This window comes from Thermobia domestica, chromosome 7, assembly GCF_964235325.1.
Source record: "Thermobia domestica chromosome 7, izTheDome1.hap1.1, whole genome shotgun sequence".
In the NCBI taxonomy this organism is placed as follows: Eukaryota; Metazoa; Arthropoda; class Insecta; order Zygentoma; family Lepismatidae; genus Thermobia; species Thermobia domestica.
This window is the reverse complement of record NC_137460.1, coordinates 58,474,314-58,494,733: the sequence shown is the minus strand read 5'-3', so window position 1 is coordinate 58,494,733 and position 20,420 is coordinate 58,474,314. Positions and strand designations below refer to the sequence as shown.

At 33.0% G+C, this 20,420-nt stretch overlaps 1 protein-coding gene across 1 annotated transcript in view; it reads right to left on the bottom strand.

Annotated features, from left to right (window-relative positions):
* LOC145688880 (prostaglandin G/H synthase 2-like) overlaps nucleotides 1–20,420 on the bottom strand; it is a 65,550-nt gene that overhangs the window by 39,174 nt on the left and 5,956 nt on the right. The window contains exons 3-5 of the mRNA XM_081763045.1: nucleotides 8,390–8,533; nucleotides 4,416–4,559; nucleotides 2,883–3,061 (exon numbers count right to left, since the gene is read on the bottom strand). Of these exons, the coding sequence (XP_081619171.1) occupies nucleotides 2,883–3,061; nucleotides 4,416–4,559; nucleotides 8,390–8,533 (467 nt within the window). The remainder of the gene's footprint in view (nucleotides 1–2,882; nucleotides 3,062–4,415; nucleotides 4,560–8,389; nucleotides 8,534–20,420) is intronic.

The window sequence follows — 20,420 nt, the reverse complement described above, 5'->3', positions numbered from 1 at the left end:
CAGTTCAGTTACCCCTGAACTTGTGTAAGGACAGAGTGAACATGGGACCTCCATAGAGCGTCGTAAGGGTGTGTATGCTGTACGAGTTCAAACTGGGGTCAAATGCCCCTGCAGCGGGGCGAAAGATATGCCAGGCCTTTGGTAAGAGTGTCGTGACTACGCGAGCAGAGCAGTGGTGGTTTAACAAGTTTAAGGGCGGTGACGAAACACTCGAAGACGAACCACGTGCCGGAACATCGACATATGTACAGAATGAAGATCTTCAGGCAGCAATTGAAGCGAACAGTGACCAGACAAGTGAGGAATTAAGACTACATTTCAATGTGAGTGGAGAAATCATTCGGCAGCATCTCCATCAACTTGGGAAGCATTACGAGTGTGGTCGATGGGTCCAACATGATTTGACTCCGGGCCAGAAGACAACGCGAGCAGATACTTGTGTTTCTTTGCTGTCTCGTCTGAGGAAGGAGCCATTGCTGGACAGGTGTTGACATGTAATGAGAAGTGGGTCCTGTATGAATCTCCATGGTGCCGTCATCATTGGTTAACATCCCATGAGCGGGTTCCAAAACAGCATAAACCAGTACTGCGCCAGAAGAAGGTCCCCCTGTGTGTTTGGAAGACTGCTCGCGCCATCGTGCATCGGGAACTGCTATCAACTGGTCAGAGCATCAATGCAACTGTATAGTGTCAGCAGCTGAGCCGTGTTCAAGAAAAACTCAAAACTGGAGCCAGCATTTCTAATCGCAAAGGGGTCCTCCTGTTACAGCACAACACTAAGTTCCAAGTAGCTAGGATGACCCGGGACACCATTCTACGCCTTGGATGGGAAACACTATTGCATGTGCCATACTCCCCGGACATTGCGCCGTTCGATTATTACCTATTCCATTCCTTGCGCAATCACCTTAGAGGACGCCAGTTCAAATCTCTAGTAGAGGTGCTAAATGCACTTGATACCTTCTTCGCTTGACTGCTCGCCAAGTTCTACCGCGATGAAATCCATGGTCTTGCAAAATGTTGGCAGAAGGTCGTCGATATTGATAAGGACTATTTTTTATCTTTCAAGTACGCCTTAGGTGACATATCGATGTTCGAAGGTGGGTGAAAAAGCAACTGAACATTCTTGGTTACCTTTATAATTTCCAGTTTTGTATTTATATAATGCAGAATGTGAAGATTAGCTTATCTTGGAGCTGTAAAATTATTTATATAAACTTTTCATTAAAAATGTATGTTCGAAAATTTCGCTTCTTGAAAGAACATTCCGGACGTTTTTACATAATATTCAAAATTTTAATTTTACATCCATAAAATATCTAATAAGAGGATTTGTATAAGTTGAAGGTATAAAATTCAGTACACAAACTCTGCATTATTATTATTATTATTATTATTATTATTATTATTATTATTATTATTATTATTATTATTATTATTATTATTATTATTTTGGAAAATTCTACTTTATTGGAAAAAGAGGGTAATTTCTACAATATTTTTAATTTTCGAGTTTATATTTAAAAAATGCAGAATGTAAGGATTCGTTCAAATTGAAGGTATGAAATTCTGTATACACATTCTTCCTTTAAAATTGGCAAACACAGAGCCTTATTAAAGTTTAGCATGAATTTTAATGCAGTAAAGCATAGCATATGAATAAAAGAGAGAAATGAATGAATGATATTCTCTAAATTAATTGTAAATATATTGATAATCTTGCATCATTAAAATAGATAAATATTAATAATATAAATTAGTTTATATGTTTTCGTGTAATGCTTTAGGGCTATTGCCGATAGTTGCGGTATTTCACGAAACACACCACTATCTTGAACTATTATATGCTACACTACAAAGCATTTTATAGTTTTATCTTCTAAGTGATTTTTCATAATATCCTGTGTTCACTTCTTTTCTTATAGGTAAATATCATTTGATATCTTACAGGGCCGGCGCTAGCAGTTTTCCCGCCCTGGGCGAAACTTTCACATGCCGCCCCTTTAATTTGCAAACCTTATTTTGACAGAAGACGTTCAAGTGTCACGAAAAAGAAGATGCCTTATTTATAAACATACCGGTATATGAAATGGAAAAATAAATAAACAATTGAACTACCCTTCTAGAATGTTTACGTAATATTTAAACGACTACACACATGACACAATATTCAGTATGCTCGATTTCGCTGTATATCTGTGATATACAGAAGCGAATGCAAAAATTAATTTTTTTTTTTTTTAAATATATGTTTTAGTCACGACTAAGAATTTTAATTTTTAAGCTTATTTTGTATCAAAAAGGTTTCCAATAGAGTATGGAGGATGAAGATAATATAGTGAATCAGATATTACGGCAAGCTAAGTGATTAGCCTAAGCCTTATAATTTACTGAATACAATGGAGATACATAAAATTTAACATACCTTAATTGAAAGAAACTTTTCTTGCTTTGATATGAGCAAATTTCTGTATCACATTCGAGTAGTCCAATGTTTCAGCCAATTCGTGTTTTATTCATATCGTCGCTAGACCAGTCAAGCGTGTTTCAGACATGGAAGAACGCGGATAGTTTTTAATAAGTTTAAGTTTCGAAAAACTCCTTTCTCCACTTGAAAATGAAGGGAATGTTCTGAATTTCATGAATGTGAGTGAATTAAGTTCAATTACATTCTCAGTTGAACACAATTTTATTTTTCCATGTGGGCCTATAACGAAGCATTATATTTTGATAATATTCTTTTCTGTTTTCAAATTTTGCAGCCCATTGGAGTTGCCGCCCTGGGCGGTGGCACGGCTCGACCCCCCTCGCTATGTACAAATCTTAGCTATGTACAAATTGCTCAATAATATTATTAAAGCAAAAAATTTAAAACTACTTACTCCATGATTTCCCCATTGAAATCCAGGTCCTCGTTTTCTATCAGTCTTGAAGAACTGGTGTGTGAAATGTTGAGCATAACCTGATAGAAGGGCATTAGTGCCATACCGATCGGGTATAAATTTCTTCCGCAAAAAAGCTTTCTTTAGAAGTACATCAACATCGGGAAGGATCTTCTTCCCTTTAAGAAAAAATATTGAGAGGCAGTTTAGTGTTGTCCATGAATAGAGAAATTTCTCTGCTCGTTTCGATAGCGAAACGACAAGTATATTCTCAAATTTGAGACGAGACGAGAAACATGGCAATTTTCGTTTCGAGAACTAGATGAGACGAGAAATTTATCGAATTTCGTGAGGGACACTAGTTCACTCAAGTCTTAGATCTAAAACCCTGTTTTGGTGTTACATGATCCATAGCATAAAAACTTGTACAAAACAATAACGAGCATTTATCAACACTTACAGATAAGCAAGTCATTTCAAAATTTACAGTAAAGCCACGATTATCCACGGAATTGGGTGACAAGGGCACCACAGAAAGCGAAAATTGCAGATAGAGAAAGTAGCGGATAACGCGGAAAAAAGGCTAAAAATGAAGTGCTAACATAAAAAAAAATTCAGCATAAAAACTACAGTATGTTTTATTGTACACAGTGGACGCCCGCGGACTCTCACTATGCAGTGAACAATGAATGTAATTTACTACCACGCAAATCACTTTTCCCAATTCCCATTTTAAATACCTTACAAAAATCGGCTGCTACTTATCAGAGTAGAGTTGCACTACGAAACATGCACTATTATTGAAAATATTGATATTTACAATGCAATTCATTTTTATGTTTTAGAACATATAATACTTATTTGCATATGGAATGTCAGTCCGCAGCGACTACTTACGATAAATAATTGAGCGCGGCTACAGCAGGGTTTAAAAAAATCGCTGCACTCGCGGATCATCTGCTCGTGGATAATCAGGGCTTCACTGTGCTCCAATGATAATTATAGTTTAAATGTTATGTGACACCCTTCATGACGCAGAAGGATTTTGAGACCAACAAAAAATAAAGAAAAAATCAGGACATAAATTTTGTACATAAAGTTACAAAAGAGACCAGAAAAGTGTCGAGTCGAGACAAGACAGTTTTCCGAGAATAGATGCGACACAAAGAATTCTTCATGAATCGAAAAGAGATCATACTTCCACAAAGAAAATCTTATTTCTCGCCTCGTCTTGTCCCTAGGCAATACTAGAGGGAAGTGTAATTGATCACAGAACTCGTACATTGAATCTTTATGACTTGAAGGCATTCATTTCTCATTGCTTTTGTGTAAATATTTTGGTATAATATACCAACTACATTAGCTAGCTAGTGAGGTTCAAGCACTACTTTGATAAATATATTGAGAAGAAAAATCATATTATACTATACACAATATAAGTTACAATTTACTAAGAGTACTTATTTGCAAATTTGTACTTATTTGCATGGAGAAATCGCTACTGATATAGTACATAACTGAGCATATACTCACCCTTTATTCCCATGGGAGTTGGACAGTTCTCAGGAACTTTCGGAAGAGCTCGTGCAAAGTACGAACGATTAAAGTAAGACTCCAATGTAATATAGCTGTATCCAGAGTTGTATCGCACTGGGTTATCAATCATTTTCGCTCTACCTAAAGGCAATACAAAATTAACATCACTTAAGTGTATCATCAAAGCATAACACATTGACATTTAAGAAACACTCAAGAGCTATTGTGCAGTTAAGGGAAGCTAGTATCTGACAGATAACTGCACGTGCTGTAAACAAAACGAAATAAAGAGTTGTTCACCAATCATTGCAGTATTCCATCACGATATTTCTAGGAAACCAATATGCATAAACAAAATATCACCTCATTGTGAATAAATAAAATATCAGGTCAATCAGAAAAAGAAAGTGACATGAAAACTACTAGTATCAGTTCCATCTACCATAATTGGCATGGTCAAGTGGTTAAAAACATAATTATTATATTGAACTTTCAACTGAGCCATAAGTATGATTTATGGCCAGTAGTAATTACAACTTTGGAAAATAGGCCCTTCAGGTAGGTTTATTAAATCCGATTTCGGGTATTTTAAAACCCATTTTACAGTTGTGAAATATTATGCAAATTAGGTTATTGATATTGGGCGGAAGAGAGGAAAATAAATTAAATCCAAGAGAACGCAGAGTTCTGAAAGTGTAATAATTCCAAATGAGATAAAGATGCGTTCTTCTCCCACATTCATATACGAATATGATTGTTTGACAACAGTCACTTCATAAAGAAGAAATTTATTAAATCAATCTAAATAGAAACAATTACTAAATTAACTATATATTCCCTGATATACTCGGAGCTAATCTTTCTGAATGTATCAGTATAGAATTGAAAATATCTTACATTGAAAGGCGTCCCTGATATACGAATGGCTGCTATACGTAATCAGTACAACGTCGTCATCCAAATCCATTTCCGACAGCGAACTGAATGGTATGTAGGATATGATTCCAAGTAACAACTATAGGCACAATAACACTTAAACTGAAGTATGAAGGATATGACTCCAAGTGATAACTATAGGCATAATAACATATCTAAACTGAACTGTATGAAGGATATGATTCCAAGTGACAACTATAGGCACAATAACATATCTAAACTGAACGGGTTGAAGGATATGATTAAAAGTAACAACTATAAGTACAATAACATATATAAGGATATTATTCCAAGTAACAACTATAGGCACAATAACATATCTAAACTGAACGGGTTGAAGGATATGATTCCAAGTGACAACTATAGGCACAATAACATATCTAAGGATATGATTCCAAGTGATAACTATAGGTACAATAACATAGTTAAACTCAACGATATGAAGAATATGATTCCAATTGACATCTACAGGCACAATAATATACTTAAACTGAACTGCATGGAGGATATGATTCCAAGTGACAACTATAGACATAATAATATATTTAAACTGAACCGTATGAAGGATATGATTCCAAGTGAGAACTATAAGCACAATAGCATACTTAAACTGGACGACGCACAGTGTGCTATTTTATCAATCTAAGAAGACAAAGTTATGACATGAAGAATCTAGCACATCAAAGTGACGTAATGTTCGTTTGTGGGAAAGATTAGTAAAAATGACTGAACCATGTTATTGAATTCTCTATTTTACTAAACACAGCAATAGTGTCAAATCCACTGCCAATTTTGTAAAATCACATTAAATACAAAAAGGAAGAAAGTGCTATTTATGTGACGAGAAACGATAATAGCTGACTGTAACAAACACTAAACATTGATATTTGAAACAGCACTGATGCAATATGAATTTAAAATACAAAACTTTGCAGAACTGTCAAATATTATGTTGGTTGATAAACAATTCACACATCACTCTCTGAACTGCTACTGCTGAGATCATTGCCCGATGAGCCCATACGACGAAAACCGGTATTCGTTGGAAGGGTGCAAAGGCTTCTCCAAGAAATCGACTACTCCTCTTCGAAAAGACTGTTTTTTTTTTGTTTTTTTTGGGGGGGAGGGGGGGAGGTAAAATCGAAAACTTCCAATGACTGAATCAGAGATAATGAAAAATCTGTGAAGCAGAAGTATTGATATTTTCCTCTTAAAGAATTGCTGGTATTGCCTGTGGTATTTATTTCTGGTCTCTTGTGCGTTCTCGAAGAGCTGGCGAATAGGGATAATACTTGTGTATATACACTAGCAGATGTTGAGTACCAATGTATTTCTTCAGGTATAGTTTCCTCATGATCTAAGCGTATTGCTTAAATTTGTCAGTATTCATATGGAATCCTGAGCTTAATACCTCCAAGATACATGAAAACGTTTGCTGATAGTAAATATCAACATCAGTTAATCTTGCACATAGTTTTTTTATTTATTTATTTATTTATTTATTTATTTTTTTAGTTTGCTATTTGCTGTCTTGGGAAGTCAAGAAGTAAACCAAGCTCTCTCGCAAGTATTATCCCTATCGTTTCGCATCTGTTTCTTTTTTTTGAGGAACAATTCGCTTTTTTCTCGGAACCTCGTGCCTGCCAATTTTGTAGGTCAAGTCTGTACAAAACGTGAAGGATGCATTCAAAGAAGTGTATCCAAGAATAAAAAGGAGACAGACCAAACGGGAAGAAGTCCTTAGTTACAACATTGTTTGCAATTGAACAAAAGCATTTATTTCACTCGCCCACGCCCGACATAAATGGCAAGTTTGAGTAGAATTACATGTTGAAACTGCGTTGCAAACTTTACCGTCTGTCATGCAGGAAATTGGTGTAGGTTTCACAAAAACATCATTGTTGTTTACATATATCTTGGTAGGTTTCAGTTCTAGTAATTTGATCCTGTACTTTTCATACTTCTGCGGTTACTACTTCCGTTATCACCTTTGCAAAAAATAAACTTTATAGGTCGGCAGAGTCTTCTTGATGGGGGCTCAGGGTTGTTTCACAACACTTAGTTATCTTCTGTACACAATTGGATGGACACTATAGAAATAACAGTTAAAAAAAAGAAAGAAAAAGAAAAAAGGCTTTCGTTGGTTTGATGCTCTTCTTAAACTTTACGCCTCTATCTTGTTTTTCCCGACCCATTACAATCTCACTTCACTACAAGTTTCAGTACACTATTCAAAAGTAAATATGCACTATCTTTCTGTATCTACTATTCTTTTGATAGTGTGTTCTAATAGTGATTGTTGGAGAACTGCTTAGAGTTTAAGCCTATTTCTGAAATGATCTTAATGTTTTTTTTTTCGATGTTGCAAAAAAATTTTCATGATTTTTACATTAATGTAGTAATAGTAGTAGAAGCAGTAATAGTAGTATCAGTAGACCTGGTTCGATTCCCGTCGGGAGCTCATGTGGTTCGGATTCCACGTTAATCAGTAGGTCCACGTCTCATATAGCCTCGCTGCTGAACGGGACGCTAAACTAAAATCAACTCAACTCAATAGTATCAGTAGAAGCAGTAGTAATAATAATAGTAGTAGTTGCAGTAGTAATAGTAGTAGTAGTAATAATAATAATAATCGTAGTAGTTGCAATAGTAATACTAGTAGTAGTAATAGTATTATTGTTAGTAGTAATAGTAGTAGAAGTGTAGCAGTAATAGTAGTAGTAGTAATAGTAGTAGTAGTAGCAGTAATAGTAGTAGTAGTAGTAGTAGTATTTGTAGTAGTTGTAGTAGTATTTGTAGCAGTAGTAGTAGTAGTAGCAGTAATAATAGTATAGTAGTAGTATTTGTAGCAGTAGCAGTAATAGTAGTAGTAGTAGTAGTAGTATTTGTAACAGTAGTCGTGGTAGTAGTAGCAGTATTATTATTATTATTAGTAGTAGTAGTAGTAGTAGTAGTAATAGTAGCAGTAGTGGTGGTAGCAGTAGTAGTATTTGTAACAATAGTTGTAGTAGTAGTAATAGTAATAGTATACGTACTTCGATATACGAAGGCCATCATGCGATCGTGAAGAAAATCCACGTTGTTAATGATTGCCCAGAACCATGGTATCCTGGTTGCAGCCCACTGCAAGGTTTCTTCACTAGGTGTTAGCAAATCACTAATCCACTGGCTCCAAGTAGCTGAAAAAAAAATGTATACTAAGTGAAAGATACAGTATATTTGCATTCTCTAGATACTTCATCTTTTTGTCTCAAAATACGACACACAAGCAGAAACAAAGACTTCAATCAGGAACTCCATTATTGTTTTTTGCTTCATTCGATAATTGTCATGATTTATCTTCCCATCGTTGACATTTTAAAATAACTTTCAAACTTCAGAGAATTTTGCAGTATAGCAATATATATATATATATATATATATATATATATATATATATATATATATATATATATATATATATATATATATATATATATATATATACAATGTATTGGCCCAAAAATAGGTATACACCCCTGCGTTGATCAAGTATAACATCTAGTTTATGGGTTTATTTGCTTCGGCTCTTCCGATCTTAAGATGATGTAAGTAAAAACACATTAAGAACAAATAATAAAGAAACTAAGTCCACCTGATGGATAACAATAAGAAATGAAATAAAATGCAGTACGGTACTACATACCTACTTTTGGGCCACCCTATATAATGTGTTAAAGTTTATCAATAGTTCTTTCAAGAAAGTATCAGGAAACGAGATCCATTTCCCGCTATATTAGTCCTGCACCCGTCGCGTGAGAGTCAATACATTTTTGTTTGAGTAAATGTAAGAATATTGAGTTATACTAGAATATGTATTGCTCCCTTTTGTTCACGCAACGGTTTGATAGTATTTGTAATGCCACGCTATCGATAGTGATCATTATGACAGGCGATAGGTGATACTTACTAAAGCCCTTGAGTCGCCACTAGAAACATTGTTCTAGAAAGATATACTTCAACGCATCCAGATTCGTTGAACGAGTTGACCTTACTCCAGAGAGAGCAGACATAAGAATGTACAGACCTTTGTGTATAAGGGTAGTTGGTTTAAAGGATTATGACATGAAACATGAACTCTCTATATGCAAACATACTTAACTACTGAAAACAAGCAACAAAGTAGTTTCAAATTTTATGGTTTATATTTTGTTTCCAAAATAGTAAGGTACAATAATAATCAATTACAATAACTAAAACATTTCCTGAACTGACAAACGTATTTCAAACTATGTCATAATTTCATTATTTTCCATCATCGTCATTAATCTTCAACTTTAGATGTTGGTCATGATCATAAATAATTGATTAGACTTCTTTCTTCGATGACTTTTCAGATGTATTGACTTCAGTTAGTTAACTTTCATGAATTATAAATTAAAATAATTGTGTTTGTTATCTTGTAGCTTAATATATATAAAACAATTATATGTGTTATTTAGATTCCTTAATTATTTTATCATTTCACTTATTTATACATTCATTTCTTCGTACGTAGCTTCATTATTTATTTATAAATTACTTATTATTTATTTATTATTTTCTTATCTTATTCTTCATATTTATTCGTTAACCTCACTTTTCATATTACTTATTTTTATTCATCGCTACAGATTACAATTACACAATTAGACTTGCACTTCCTTTCATGAAAATTCATAAAATCCATATTTATAAAAAGATCTCATCGCTTCAGAAGATTTGGCGTTTATTCTCCAATCAACAATTAACTTAATCGTCATTTCATGACTAAAATTATAAGTAACGTCAGACACAAACATCTATGTTTTCTACGAAATACTGATATCAAAATTTAGACATTTTTATTACTAGTAAATACAATTAAATGTCCCACATTTGAGAATTATTAGTATTAGTTTACGTATACAGAAATTTAGATTTGGCTTCAAGATTTAACTTAATGCATTATGAAGAACATTTGGGAGAAAGCTGTGGCAGGATAATCCTGCCGGAATTAGCTAGTTATTCCTGTTTCATTATTACTCTCACTTATGCCAACAAATAAATATTAATCTAATTTGTTATAATTATTTTATAACGTTTAAAACGTATTCTAAATACTTATTCAGATTCGTATCCGTTTTGTGACTTCAGAAACATAATCAAAATCTAGGAAATTGGATTTAGAATTCACTTGCTAAATTACCTTCTTACTTGTAGGAGATTTCATATATATTCTATTAATAATTACAATTTTTTCTACTTTTAACAAATATACATTGGCATCAAAATTATTTCACATTGCCAATCACTATTCTGTAACCTTCGGTGCAGGTTCAGATTACCTCAACTAATACAAAATATATTAAAATATCAAATAACATTGAAACACAAATAATAAACATAACTGTGCAGGTCAAATATACATAAGCCCCATTAAATATCATTGACCTGAAAATTGTGATGTAAAAGCGAAAGCTGGGGCATCACAGTTTTCACGAAATGGTTGAACTCTTCTCTCATTTCTCTCCGAAATTCAGCTGCTTTCCTTTTCATCTCTTTGGTGGACGTTTGCACTTCACACTTCAATTCGTACAACTGTTTCAATATTATTTCCAATTTTTCTTCAATCCCTGTTGTTTGTTTTGTCTGTTCTGAGGAAGTTCCGGGTTCACTTATGTTTGCCATTTTCTGTTCAGCTTCTCTTGTATTCTCATTATATAAACCTTTATGTACCTCTCCAGTAAACTGTTTCTCCTTTTCAGCTAATTCCTGACCTTCAAAATCCATAGAAAGGCTACGTCGCTGATTTTCACTCTTTTCTTCACAGTTAGGACATGTCCAACGTGTACTTTCATCACTTAATTCCTCGAATCTTTCCTCTGGTATATTTAAACATCTGAAATGATACCACTCGCCACAGGTATCACAAGCAATGATCTTCATTCCTGCGGTTCTATCCTCACAACATTTACACTGTTCATCATCACTGCTGTCACTCACAGAGTCCTTTCTTATATCACGAAGTTTACGAGACATAATTAAAATCATCAAATAACCCATTTGGATTCCCACTAACATTAGAATCCGATGATTAAAAATTTTCAAATCTTACTTGTTTCCTATAAGACACTAAATTTCTTTTCACAAATTTAGATACATCAATTCCCCAGGTCCAAGACTCCAAACATTCTCCAGTCGAATCTCTCTCAACACAAGATACAGATAACTTTCGACCTTCCATGATTCCCCTTGGAAGAATTTACCTCTGGCGCCTTCTGGTTAATGCCTGCCAAGATTCATGCTCAACAAGTTAGCATATCGACCTTCTTACACCGAAGCAATGGAGATTCAACTTCATAGATCCTGATGCTGGATGTCGCCAAATTTTGTCCTGCTCTTCCTTCTGATGTAACGCGCAACGGAAATTAGATTTTTAGGATTAAAGTCATCCAACGCACAATCCAAAGAAAACCGTGCTAGGCGACTTTGAATGGCCCGAGTCGCCAGCTTAGAGCATAGCTCCAAGCAACAGTAACGCATCCAGGTTCGGAATGTAGAGAGCCCGTACCCCAAGGAATCGCACATTTGCCATAATTACATTCAGAAAGAACATATATTAATTAGATTAGCAAAACATTGATCAGAATACAACATATATTATTATAGATTGGACCTGAAATAAAATTGGTAAATAAAGACATACATATATACAAAACATAAATATTCACATAAACAACATATCACATTATCTGTGCACAATATTTAATTTTCTCTTTTCTATCTTTCACTTGTTCATAAACAGAGTTCCAGTAATGTACAGTTCAAGACAATTAACACAAGTAATACAATAAGTAAGATGTTCCTCGGTATTTCTTACTTTTACTAGTGGTGGTATTAAATTTATTAGTGAATGATAGTAAGTCGTTAGGTTTGAAACACAATTCTAACTGAACTGTTTAGTTTATTTAGTATTTCGATTGTAATGTAATATATATTTTATTTGTTGACGTAGTTTGTAATGCTCATCCTGTAATTATTAGGGAATAGGGCTGATTAGTATGTTGTTTAGTAAACATTATGTTTATGTATTATATTCGTTTTCGTAGACTTTTATTATTACTTTTCATTGTTTCATTATTTTATATCTATATAATTATTATTTATTATTATCATATAACATTCATCACTTTTTTAAACAATCTTCGTAACAAATATATTTCATGTTTCTCGATTCTCTTTGATTGTTTTTACGCATAAACAAACATATCTCAAGCTTCACCTCAATCAATTATAAGAAGACAGCTTTAACACAAGATTCCCAAGATGGCACTACATATGAAACCTGTGTGGGATATAGTATACGTAAGACCGTCTGACTTCCAGAAGAAGCTGGACGCTCATACTTTTAGGGATTATTCATTGAGTATCTACGAACTTAGAAAGGGGGTAACAAACCCACTTTCATTTACTTATCCACTGATACGAAAATAAAAAAGAACGTACCTATTTGCCTTTGTACTTTATATGCTATAGCGCATTACATTATATGCAACAAGGATTTTGGTCTGCATCATGATATAAATTTAAAAATATTTAACATTTTTCGAATCGAAATCAACAAAATTTATTCTAGAAAGTAAAAATAGAATGTTAAGCACATATAATGAAGACAACGCAGTGATTTAATTTGGTAACGTATAAATATATAATATGAAGTATCCTCGCGCACGGAAGACAGGGGGTTCTCATGTATACTATTACCCCTGTGTGTATCTTCTAGCCGACTTCACATCTTCACCACCATCATTAATCTTATCAGCAACATCTTACGTAGAAAAGTTGGTGAGACTTGCAATACCATCTGCTGATTTTGAGATAGATAATGGGTCATCATTTACTTAAAATTTGAACGAAGTTAAAATAGGATTCAATTCATATCGAAAACATCGGATTTTGTCAATGAGAACCCGGAGTGGGTTCACGTATTAGTACTTCTTTTCTTCAATTTCTATCTTGCTTAAATAATATTATAAGTAAACTTTATGTATAATTAGATGTAATTTTACGTTTCACTTCAAATCGCAACCAAACTTTTCCAGTTCCACAATTTACTATTTGAAACAACTAGTACTTTTACTTAATAGTTTTAACAAATTCTGTCACTTTTTTTTTTTCAGTTTGTTTATTTTTTAACAAAAGAATAATTTATAACATCTATTTTTATTTACTTTCTCCTTTTTGTATATTGAAATTTTATGATGCAGAATTAGACCCTGTTCACTAACAAATTAAATAATTATGAAACAATATTTAACTTTTGTAATGTCCTCGCCGAACGCGGGGCATTACAAATAAATTGGAATTGAGGAGATACATTTTTAAGTTTACGAAGAAAAATGAACACAGATACAATCTGCTCTGCTCATTCACAGTGCATTTGGAGGCTGTTCACTAAGCTTACCACCATTTTTTTTTTTTTTTTTTTTTAAGGGAATAACTTAGAATCAACAAAGAATATGCAAAATGTAGAAAGTGAGCCAGGTAATATTTACAAAATGCTCTTAAATAAACTAATAACCGTTTCCAAATCTTTTCTTATAGACCTAAAATTTGAGTGCGCAGTTTTTGAAGTCATAGTTGTTGGGCACCTAGAACACGTCAAAATAATTACTACCAGTGATGCCAACCTGAGTAAAAAATCCCATTTTGTGGGATTTTTTCCATTAATTTCTCGAATGAAGGGATAAAGAGAATTTCTGTAGAAATTGGTAGCATATGGGATTTCTCGAACATTTATTTCAACGACTCCAACCAAATTCTCAGCGGAAAGTAGACTAACGAGTTTTTTTTTTTTTTTTTTTTTTAATATTTTTACTAAACGTAAAATCAATCCTGTCAAAGTTTGATACTGTAAAATGAAAAAAAAAAAAAAAAAGTACCAAACGAGAAACTTCCAAAACGTTCTATACTAAATTACTGGAGAAAGAAAGTTGTTTCGTCTGGTTTTGTTATGTTCTGTCGAAGGTTAGGACACAAAAACGTAATAGAAATACTAAGAACAAAATGAATTTATTTTCGTCAACATTTTCAATAATAATAATAAAAAACTATTATTCATAAACTATTTGGCTAACGTGAAAGATCTGAAGACACTAAGGCTACTTTTAGACGGAAGCATTTATCGTAGCATTTCTCGTAGCAAAAATTGTATCATCGATATCCTACCGTGTAAAGTAGCAAATGCTATAGCATTTTCCATGCCATGGTATATCCTATGGCATTTCTTGTCGATAGAACCTGCTCTATTTCGTAGCATTTTCCCAAGAATTTCTGATCCGATTGCAGCGCCGTGCTGTGTTAAAAGGAAGCGAAAGATATTGTGCCAAATATTCATGCTCGTTGTTTTGTGTGGGAAATTGAATTGTAGTAAAGAAAAATGAGTTGGAATAGGGATGCTCTTTGCCCACATACTTCTTTGTGGATCTTTTTTTTAAAATAGTTATCTCCCCTGTATGAATTTATTTCTTGTTGTTATTTATACCTGCCTTTCCCACTAAAAAAGAAAGTTCTTTGAAAGGAAATCGGACTTCCAGATTTCCAATTTTTCGTTAGTTGTTAGTTCTGGAAATCAACATCAGAACTGTTTTGGTCTATCTGAATTTCTCTCACCAGCTTTGTAAAGTCTTCTTATTTTCTCTCTTCTTTTAAAACACTTTTTATATTTTAAAATCCTGCCATCGTTAGCAAAACACTAAACAAGGCACTATACACTAACACTAACACAAAGAATGAACGTGAGGTTTTAAGTTCTGGAATTGTCATCAGAACTTTTTTTTCTGTTTGATAAGTTTTATTTTCTTCTAATTCTTTATTTCTTTATATTTACACTTCTTCTTTCATCGTTTCTTTCCTTCCACAAGTTTCTTGATACATGTCTTGCAACAAATTGTAATTTTCCTAATTTAATTTTATCGTTTATTATAGTTTGTATATTATACCTTTTTAATTGGTCTCTTATTTCTCTTATTTTGTTATTTGTTATATAATTATTGCAATTCCAGAAGACATTTTCTGGTGTTTGTACTTCATTACATGTACATTATGTTAATTATATTAGTCTTCTCAGATGAGATTTATACGGTCCATGTCCAGAGATGTATTCTATTAATTCACTACTTATTGTCCCCATTTCTTCCCTTATTTTTAAGTTTGGGATAATGGTTCTTGTTCTTTGTCCCTTTATCGAATCCCTCCATTCATCTTCCCACTTCCGTTTAATCAGTTTGTTAATATCGTCTTCGGTGCTTGGCAATTCGCCCGTAGTTTCCAATATCTTGGTTCTCTCATTATTTTTTAGCCACGTCTTAATACATCTTCTTATGTATCTGAAGGTGTATGGGTTCTTCATTGGCCAAAAGTTGTATTGTTTCTGCAGAGATAGCTTTTTTGATGCCACGGGTTCTAATTAGCATTAATCACTGCACTCTTATTAATTTTTGCCTTAAGTTTTTGTTTAGAAACAGTCTATGACCCCAGATTCCGGCACAATATTGTGCAATAGCCAGCTTTGTTATTCAATTTAAAATTTTTTCTGTCAATTTTAAAATCTTTTATAGCGATTAAGAGTTTGTTGGCTATTTTTTTCATCTTCTCTGTTGTTTCAGTTATATGTTTTTCGTAGTTTAGCTGTTTGTCTAGCCATACACCTAAATATTTGAATTCATTCACAATTCCTATTTTAGTGTTCCTAATTTTGATTATGGGTTCTCTCTGTAGAGTTTGGCCAAATACTGTAATTTTCGTTTTATTAACCGATAGAGTTAATTTATTTTCTATACACCACCTTTCTAGATTTTCTAATATTATATTTCCTTTTTGCTCTATTTGTCTTCTTGAGGATGCTGTCATCACAATTGCTAAATCGTCCGCATATCCAACTACGCCTAATGTTTTTTTAGATTGTTTAGTTTTCTTAAACATGGTTGGAAAGTAATGTCCCACATTGTAGGTCCGCATATTGAACCCTGTGGGCATCCTTTGGTGCTTATTGTTGTTATATCTTTTCCTGAAGATTTTAATGTAATCGTTCTGTCAGTACAGTAATCTAGCATGATGTTGTAAAGAGCTTTACTAATTTTTAGTTTTTGAGTTCTTTAAAAAGTGCGGGCCACCATAGATTGTCAAAAGCACCACTAATGTCGACATAAAAACAACTTGGTACTTTTCCAGTTTATCTTCTTCTATGAGGTCAATTAGTCTTTTTACAGCTGTTTCGGTGCTTTTTCCTTTTCTGAAACGATATTGCAATTTGTTATTATTTAAAATTCTTCTTTTGTTTATTCTTTCCACAATGGTTCGTTCGAAAAGTTTACTTATTACATTTAATAAGCAGATAGGTCGATAAGATTTTGGATTTAAAGAAAAAAAGATCCTGATAATACTTGTTTAAATTATTTACTAATTATTTATTTTCTCTTTTCAGCTCATACCTTTACATTTTATGCAAGGTGTTTCCTGCTTAGTATATGTATGTATGTATGTGTATGTGCCTTTGTGTATCTTTTCAACTTTTTTTTTAAAAAAAACAAAATAAAAACAATAAGAAAAAGAAAGAAAAATAAAGAATACGGCATGATTTAAATTTTGTTTTAGGTATCATGCCAATAAAAGGTAAGCCTCGCCTCACTCTAACTAAGGCCACTCACAAAAAGAGGAGAGAAATCATACGAAAATAAATTAAAAAAAGTAGTAGAGAGAGAATTACCAGTAAGAGGCAGTAGCGTCTGCCATTTAATAAGACCATATGAAATGGCAAAGGCAGAGGAAAGTGGAGGCTTAAAAAAAAAGCTTCTTTGTGGTTTTCGTTTTTTAATATAACCGGCGAGGACTGTTGTTACAACTGCTATAGCTTTAGCTACCTCACGCTTTAGTTTTGGAGTCATAATTGCGCTCTTCTCCAGTGATTTGTTTGCTACGTCACGACAAGATGCTTATGAAATTGCTACTGTGGGAAAGCACCATATACTTTTGATGCCATAGAATATTATACGGGATTTTTGGCAGCATATCTGCTACGATAAATGCTTCCATCTAAAACTAGCCTTACATTAAAGAAACTCAGTGACATATATTAGTTTCCAATTTCAATATTTTATAGGTTTTGTAAATTTTGTAAACCGTGGGAAATTCAAGAACAAAATGGGAATTTCTTCATCTCGAGATAGGATTTTATAACGTTTCAGATTAGCATTACTAACTATTACGTTCTTTTACCCGATCTTGATCTGACATTTCGTCTCGAGTTATGACCCTTTATTTAATCGTACTTCCCAATTTTCCGAAACTCCATTAGCTTGTATGAAGGACTTATGCAACTATTAACAATCACAATGCTATTCTTCTAATTATATAATTTCAGTAAATTAGAACATATTTATTGGTGTTAATAATTTAATAATTTTGACTCATACGACGAAAACAGTCATGATTTTTCGAAATATCTACCTATGACTTTAATCTAAAATAAATAAAAAAGTAAAAAAAGAGGATGAAATAAAGTGTGTACATGTTTAGAGATAATTCATAAGTCATTTTATTCTAATTATAATAAGAAAATATTGACAGTAGAGGAAGTCATATAACGAAAAAAAAAAATAATAAATCACTCACTTCTGTTTAGGATTTGGCTTTCTAGATACTAAAGAAATTAAAATGACTTTATGTCAGAGAAATAGTAATTAGCATTGTGACTGAATATCTTGCGTAATGAAACCATAAATACTCAGTTCTTGCACACATTACATTCCTTATCTCAATTCTCAATCTGAGCTTCCATTCCTGCTCCTTAAACTAATTGCCCAACGTTTGTTCTGCTGTTTAGTGACTTCATCTAGCAACGTTAGGATCAGTTAGCTAAACTTTTTAACGCAGCAGATTCATAATAAAAGGGATAATTAAGCTTTTCTTTAACCAAGACCATTGTTTCTTAAACCAAATATCACAAAGTAAAAGAAAATATAGTAACTCTTGACTTACATAAGAAATGTTTTCCATAAACATTTGTGTAACTTACGGTTTTACGGTAAGTCGAATTTGTAAATTCTTTAAGTGTAACTTCGTTTCAGTAGTATTTACTCCAATCTAAATTAGAGGAGTATGAAAAATATATAATTGTATTAACATAATATTTGATGTACAGATATATTGAAATCTTCGAGATTTATTAACTAACTGTCAATTGACATACTCATAAGTCGCGAATTACGTAAGGTCGAGGAGTTATTGTACATCAAAATTGGTTCCGGATTCGATTTCCGGTGGTTTGAAGTGGTTCGGATTCTACCTTAAACTGTAGGTTTATTTATCATAGCCTCTGTATTGAAAGGGATACTAAACTGAAATAGGGTTATCAGATCTCCAGGTGCCGCCAAACTGCCCGGGTTTGATATAAATTCTATGAGTCTACGGGCTAACGAACTAATTTTAAGAGCATAAATATTAAATTACTTATAATTAATTATTTATGAGATTTAATCTTATAATATACTAGCGTTGATTACCCACTTTACTGGGTTGAAATAAAAACTTTAAATGCACAACTCGTTATGTCATGTGTTTGGTAAATATGACAGTAAAAATTAAACATTACTATTTCTTTTTGTGAATTGAATTTGAATTTAAACGACACCGGAAGTGTCACTGTTCATCTCAGCGGCCTCGAAAACTATCAATTTGACACTAATATCGGTCATTTTCGATTATTTATATATCCCCCCTCCCCGAAGTTGTACCGTCAAAGTGAAATGATAAGGAACATCCTAGGCCCGAACCTCATCTATGTTAACAAATTTGATCGAGATCGGTCGGTTGGTTCAAGAGTTATTAAGTTTTATTTATTTTTATATATCCCCTCCCCTCCTTCCCGACCACTACGTTCTAACGTCAAAATAAAATGATAAAAACACTCCCAGGCCCGAACCTCATCTATGCTGAAAATTTGTTCAAAATCGGTCCGATGGTTCAAGCCGTGTGAAGTCACAAGCATAGTCACTTTTATTATTGTACAAGAATTATATTTTAATTCTAACAAAAGTCTTTGCTCTCTTTTTTTTTTTTTTTTTTTTTCATTCATTGTTGCATCTGTATTATCGCTTGGCACCAACACTGCTTTCATTTAATGATTTGACCCAAGGGAGAATGAAAGTTACAAAATTACATTTTTGTTTGTTTGTTTCCTGTTTCTCTTTGGAAATGAAATGTATAATGAGGTCTCTATTTTGAAATCTACACTACCACTGCTTGATAGGAAGGATAATATAACAGTCTTAAAATGTGGAGTGCGTTTTCCAAAACAGATGGAGCAAACCTGTTGAAAATAATGCAGTATATTCTCGCTATACAAATCAGTAACACCTATGTTGAACGAGTGTTTAGTATAATGAAAGCTTCATGACCACATGATAGAATGTCAACAAAACTTACCATAGTCGGAATTTGTGTTCAGATGAACTTGAAAATTACCTGTCAAGATTTCTATAAAACGGCTCTAGAAAAAAGGATTCTTCTTCAGCAGTGAAGAGCTCAAAGAAATAAATAATAGTAATAAAATACACATATATAATTGCTAATGTTTTGTTATTTTCATTTAGTTTTGTGCAGTATGTGTTTCGTTAGTAGTAATTATAATGTCAGTAGTTAGTAATAGTACTTATTAGTGTTAGAAACAGTGTGGGTAATAACATTCAAATAAATATAAAACTGGAAAAGAATTAGTTTAAAATTGTATCCCCAATTGCAAAAATGTCTCTGGTCTCCAAGCCTATGTTCAGTTCAATTTGGCAACCCTAAACTTACAAACTAACTTAAATATAGATTATAGATACAGTCATAGTCCTCCTTTGTTTTCGGATAGAAATAAACAAGAAGATATGATGATAAAGATTATTTAGATCATATACGCTATCACTAAATACGAACACTTTGCTTTCGAGCCATAAATTGTTCATCGTTCGAGTGTAGAGAAAGAATATATGAAGATTAACTAGCTAGAATAGTATCGAAGTA